The 6,000-nt window shown below is 41.6% G+C and overlaps 1 protein-coding gene across 2 annotated transcripts in view; it reads right to left on the bottom strand.

Moving 5' to 3' along the window:
- Positions 1–206: 206 nt before the first annotated feature.
- The window catches only part of PSTPIP2 (proline-serine-threonine phosphatase interacting protein 2), an 83,747-nt gene continuing 77,953 nt past the window's right edge, over positions 207–6,000 (bottom strand). For both annotated transcript variants that reach the window (XM_049620158.1, XM_049620159.1), the window contains exons 13-15: positions 5,627–5,661; positions 4,252–4,309; positions 207–1,847 (exon numbers count right to left, since the gene is read on the bottom strand). In XM_049620158.1, coding sequence (XP_049476115.1) covers positions 4,260–4,309; positions 5,627–5,661 — 85 coding nt within the window. In that variant the 3' untranslated portion in view covers positions 207–1,847; positions 4,252–4,259. The remainder of the gene's footprint in view (positions 1,848–4,251; positions 4,310–5,626; positions 5,662–6,000) is intronic.

Raw genomic sequence — 6,000 nt, 5'->3', positions numbered from 1 at the left:
ACCCAGCAGTGGGATCCAAGCTAGTCTGGAGGCGGGAGTGATGCTTCCCCAGGCAAGTGACTTTGTCATGAAGGACCAGTAGGAAGTGATGTGGCAGTTCCCCCCCTAACAGTTTGCTCCACTGCCATCGGACAATAGCAAATGTGACGAGGATCAAACAGCTTGGAAGAGAGGACGTGGTGGACACAAAAAGGCAAAATAAATCCTAAATCTCCAAGGAACCTTTATTTTACTTCATATCAAACTGACAGAGCAATAAAATAAAAGTATTTTCAATTCATAAAACACGTTTACAGCGATTGCACTGACCAAAAGAGAGAAAAGTGAAATCCCTGAGGAATTGTGAACAATAAATAAAATACCTAAAAATTAGAATGTTCCGAGCTTGAAGGAAATGTCCTGAGCCTGCTCAATTTGGGGAAGTCAATGGCCCTTTGCAAACTTCAGTTTCTCAAAAGGATATCCAATTGATGCAAGCTTCCTGTCATGAGGAGAAGCTGCCACTTTCAGTAACACCTTAAAGGGTGGGAAATAATCAATCTTGTTTCAATCAATTTGTGCACAGTTCTGAGAAAGCTACTGCATAGAGCAGGAGAAGAAAATATGTGTTACAAGGCCAACAACATACTGAATAGGTACCAATGCTAGTTTAATTTGTCATTAACTAAAATGTACCATTTTCTCATGGCGTGTGGATATTACACAAAAGGGACATTGTCTCCCTGCTGTCTGTGGATAACAAGAAGAAAGACTCAAATACCTGCGAAAGGGTAAGACTGACACTTTAAAAAGTTCTAGGAGCTAGCAAGGGAAAGATTCTCTGTGAAGACCCAGGACTGAGGACTGGCTTTGGAGCTCTCGAATTCTCCTTAGGAATTGAAGTCCAAATACCCTATTGCACTGACTCTAGGATGTACTTCCCCCCCGCCTCAGTTTAGCAAATCAAATTTAAATGGGTTTAACCATTAACTGTCCCAATTTTCACCCCTTTATGAGTAATTCTGCCCCCACTGAGAATGTCAACTCCCTCACCTAACTTGCTCAGTGGTGTGTAAAATAATGGCCATGCTTTATAATCAGCGGCTTCTTAGATTAAATTAAATATGGTGCTCTAGAAGTTCAGGACACACAGGGACTCCCATAAAAATAAATCTGACATTTAAACCCTGGTTATTTTCCCAACTGGAAAGACGCCGGCAAAAAACATTCGGTGTCTGAAATTTCAACACAAGCACCAATGGCCTGAGGAAGGATCAGTCAGAATGGTAACGTGAGGTGAGCTTACACTCCAGTTTGGATTCTGTCCCTAATCAGTAAGGAAATTGATTTCACACTTCTGGGCCCCATTTCCTCATCCGTAAAACGAGAAAGTATAATTAGATGGCCTCCAAGTCTTCCAGCCAAAAAGGAAGGTGATTTGAAATGGTGCACCACTGAGGGCACATGCTGCTATGAACATTCTATAGCCAAGCTGCCCCCGGAGCCAAAGAAGCCCCTCCAGGTTCATGGCTCATACCCCTCTGCAGCCACCTCTGCCCCCCCACAACAAGAGTCAGGGCTCCAAATCCAGAGACCTAGGAGATAACACAATTCACTCACAACGTTAGTAACCGCCTAGGAAAGAATGATTCTTCAGTCTGGGGCAATTTGTAAACTTCTTCTAAGAATTTCAGAACTTAACTAGCCTAAGTTGATCTAAATGTCTACAATAAATTTAAAATACAAAAAAAATTACAGCAAGGTTTCACTTGGAAGTTTCATGACTGACACAGTTTGGCTAAGGATTCTGCTGTTCTGAGTGCCTCCTCCCACGCTGTAGAAGCACCGGCCCGAAAAAGGTTTGTTTTCTGAAAGAAAATAACAAAGAAATTTCATCTGAATGAACCATTCACATCAGCTCCTCACTCCTCCCCTTGCCATATTATTCAATGAGAATAAGTATGCTTAGAAAAAAATAAAAAAGAATAAGTATGCTTGGCCAAAGAGAACACACAGTGAGGAATAAGTGTTTTAAAGTGATGAAAAAATGGACTGTGATGACAACAGCATTGCTTTATGCAAATAATACACATATTTATATTTTTGATGCTCAGAAGTTATAATCTGTCCCTAAACATGTCAGAAATAAAAACAAGCATAGCAGCTACATCAACAATGCCAAACAAACCACAAATTCCTACGCCTTCCTATTTAAATTCCTACACATTCCTATTTCATTTCCAAAGGCTCAAACTACTTTAAATGTCATGATACATTGCTCAGCTAAGTTATTAACTAAGATAGACTTCCTTCTGTAAAATTCTCTTCAACTCCGTCAATGATGCATGTGTATGTTGAGTCCTGTTCCCCGAGCTTCCACATACTAATGAACCCCATGAAATGACAGAGCTCACGTGTGTTGGCATTAGCATCTTGCACTGAAGCAACAGGTTCTTGAACTCAGAGGAACTAGAGTTGCTGGGTCAAAGGTTACTATTAAGCAACTAGAATGTGTGCTTTATGCAAATAAGGGAGGGTGGGAAAGGAGGAGGTTAAAATAAAACTCAAACTCTCGGAGCTGCCAGAGGCCTACCTGCAGCCATCACCTCCATGGTGTTGTTCCAGAGGGCGGATTTCGCCTTGGAGTCCCAAGTCACTGACTCCCCATGTCCCTTTCTACCTCTAATATGGGCCGTGCCTCTTTTCATGAGAAAAAGGGAGCTTTATGAAATGAAGAAATGATGACCAGTTGTAGAGACTCCAATTTGTTTGCAGGTCAGAAAGTTATGTACAGTTAGCGGCTGAGGTATTTTAGCTCTTCCATTTCCATTATCTTTCACAGCAAAGTTGCTTAGATATTAAACACATTTATTAAGCAATTTAAGGACTTATGTTTAAATATAAACACACACTGGCTGATCATTTCTACCCAATCAAAACAACATGGCTTCCGTCCCGTCTAGCTAATGGGCTACAAGTCACAAAGTGGGTGTTTCTGGAGGACTGAAGACAAGCAGTGTTTGATGTGCTCACTTGAAGAACTTTTCAGTGTTATAGAGCACTGAAGGAAAGGCACCATGGAGCACCATCAAAACCCATTTGGGGGGCACCTAGATGGCTCAATCAGTCAAGCAACGACTTTGGCTCAGGTTGTGATCTCATGGTTTGTGAGTTTGAGCCTCACATCGGGCTCTGCGCTGTCAGCACAGAGCCTGCTTGGGATTCTCTCCCTCTCGCTCTCTGCCTCTCCCCCATCATTCTCTCTCTCAAAAATAAATAAACATTAAGAAATAAAACTTGTTTTGTTTCCTAAGTGGCAGTAACAGCAAACCAGGAAGGGTGGGAGAGAGGCTGGCACAGTTCCTGAATCCGCCCCCACCCCTGTCGCCCCTGGGAACATCAGGAGTGTGCAAAAGGATCAACTCTTCAAAACTGTCTTTTATTAAAGAAGTAACAAAGTTTCACTGTAGGCAAACTGGAAAACATAAGTAAACAAAAAGAAAAACTACTACTTGCTTGGGAATGTATCCTTTCAAGCTTTTTCTTTGCTCATCTATACGGATATTGTCATGCCCCAAGACACACCCGTTTGGGTTAAAACATTTATACTTTATAGAGTTCCATTTAGTATTGCTGTTTTGGACTCGGAGTGAAGTGAACTTCACTCACATTTGTGAAGGCAAAGATGGACCTGGGACACGTTGCAAGCACCTGAGAGTCAGAGACAAGCACCGTCTCATAGTTTTGCTCTAGGAATCCCTGGGGTTTGCTAGCTTGGAGTAGTAATGATCTGATACCAGATGACCCCCCCAACACCCTTTGTGTGACAGGGGAGTGTGACAGTGTTTGCCTCATTGTCACTGACTTCTTTTTACTTGACTTTTCCCCTTTGGGGGATGGGGGAGCACACGAAAGGCTAAATTAAACAGTGAGGATCATGGGCATTGTGTGAGCGTTGTGTGTGCGGTGTATTATAAGTGCGGATGCGTTGTAGCCACAAAGAGCTTAACTAGAGCAGAAAATGAGTTGCAGAATAATTAACGAAGGAAAAATCTCCTCATTCAAGTAGGTATGGCATGGGCTCCAGTCCCCTTGCAATTGTGGGACCCAGAGAGGCCATTCCGCAGGATCACGTGCATCCACGGCATGGGTCAGCCTGAGGCAAGGCCTTGCTGCCTGCAGTGGTGTCGTAAAGAAGCTTCAGAGACTTCAAAAACACAATCAATAGTCTAAATGCAACTTGAAAATTATGTGAAAATTAAAGGTTCTTACCACTGATGTTACTGATAGATCAGACTGTAGTCATCAACCAAAGAATAATCAGGGTTATCTGCAAAGGGCAGAACAGAGCAACATTAAGCTAATACTGCTTCGTGGTAAGATTCTTACCCCTTTTCAAATCAAGACATTCCACTTAAAGATTCTACTGACTGCCCTTCTGTAAAAAGAAAACATATCCGGCAACGAAACCTACCCATGAAAATCAAGACTACACACAGAAGATTCACGCATACATTCTGGAAATCACTACCACGATTTCATTGCCCTTTTTCATCCATGTGCAGATAGCGGCACCTAGAGTAAAGCCGTCTTCAAGGCTTAGCTTAGATTTCAAGCTAAGACATAGACAAAAATCAGTCCCACATTATCAGGTGGTAATTGTTTTATAAAAATAAAATAACAGGAACACCTAGGTGGCTCAGTCAAGCACACAACTTTGGCTCAGGTCATGATCTCCCAGTTCATGAGTTTGAAACCTACATCGGGCTCTCTGCTTTAAGCGCAGAGCCTGCTTCAGATCCTCTGTCTCCCTCTCTCTCTCTGCATCTCCCCCACTCACACTCTCTCATTCTCAAAAATAAATAAACATTTAAAGTAAAATAACTTAAATCCTTATATTTTTCAAAGATATTATTATAATTTCAGGTCCTAAACTTCTTTTCAGTCACTGAAGTTTCAGTAAACCATGATATGCAGCATAAGTTCCCTCTTCCCTTGAACATAGGTAAGTATACCTTTCTTTTCCTCAAAAAAATAGATATTTGTTGAGCACCTCCTATGTGCTCAGGACTGTGTTAAGTGCTATGAGTGATACAGGAGAAAACCAATTATCCACCTTCAAGGATCTTATAATTATCCAAGGAATAAAACTAACAACAATGACAACAAAAAAGCTAAAATGTGTGGTTGTCCTAGAGGTGTCATAGGAGTTCTGATAGGATTTAAAAAGAGACCAAGTCATGAGTGACAGACCCAGTTATGGCCAGTATGCAGATATATACTATTAGGTTATGTGTTTCTAGACATAACTTCTATCAGTTACGTTTCTGTGTAATCCAAAGGAAACTATACTTTGCTTCTCTTATGGTCCAAGTTGAAATAATCTCTTAGGTAAGACTGCCTTATAATAAGTTTCTTTTGGTACTCCAGGAACTGAATTCTCTTTGACAGGCAATAAAGTAGACCCCTAATTACCAAAGTCTACTCTTTGACAAACAGTATTACATCAAGATCCTGATACAGGCTCGTTCTCTTGAGAATTTATTTCTATTTATTCCCTTCTTTCCCTTTATTTCAACATTCTAGCTACTCAACCTTAAAGAGAACCTGACATGAGTATTTTGAAAGGTCTTTCTTGACATCGTACCTGGTAAACTTTTAGGAACTGGGAGAGGTCCTCTCCTGTAAGAGATGAAAACCAAAGTCTTTCAGATAAGTTCTCGTTAGTTTGTAATTTTTGTCTTCACGCCCCAATCATACTGCAAGCTAATCAGATCTGGTTTCTGTTCTGAAGAGTCAAGAAAAGTTCAGATGAAGCAAAAGCCGGGCAACACTGACGTACCGGAATCTAGGCTGCCGGCATTCTATTGTGCTGGTGAGCAGGACAGCAGGATGCACAGGACTCAGGAAGCCCAGAGCCCCGTCCCAGCACCCCAAACAGGCAGGAGGAAAGTCTCTACTGTGGAGCATGTGGTTTCCTGACCTCCTGGTCCCTCAACATCTCCACACGTAAAATGGAGA

This window comes from Panthera uncia, assembly GCF_023721935.1.
Source record: "Panthera uncia isolate 11264 chromosome D3 unlocalized genomic scaffold, Puncia_PCG_1.0 HiC_scaffold_8, whole genome shotgun sequence".
Taxonomy (NCBI): domain Eukaryota; kingdom Metazoa; phylum Chordata; class Mammalia; order Carnivora; family Felidae; genus Panthera; species Panthera uncia.
The sequence above is the reverse complement of the archived record's forward strand: the minus strand, read 5'-3'. Positions and strand labels throughout refer to the sequence as shown.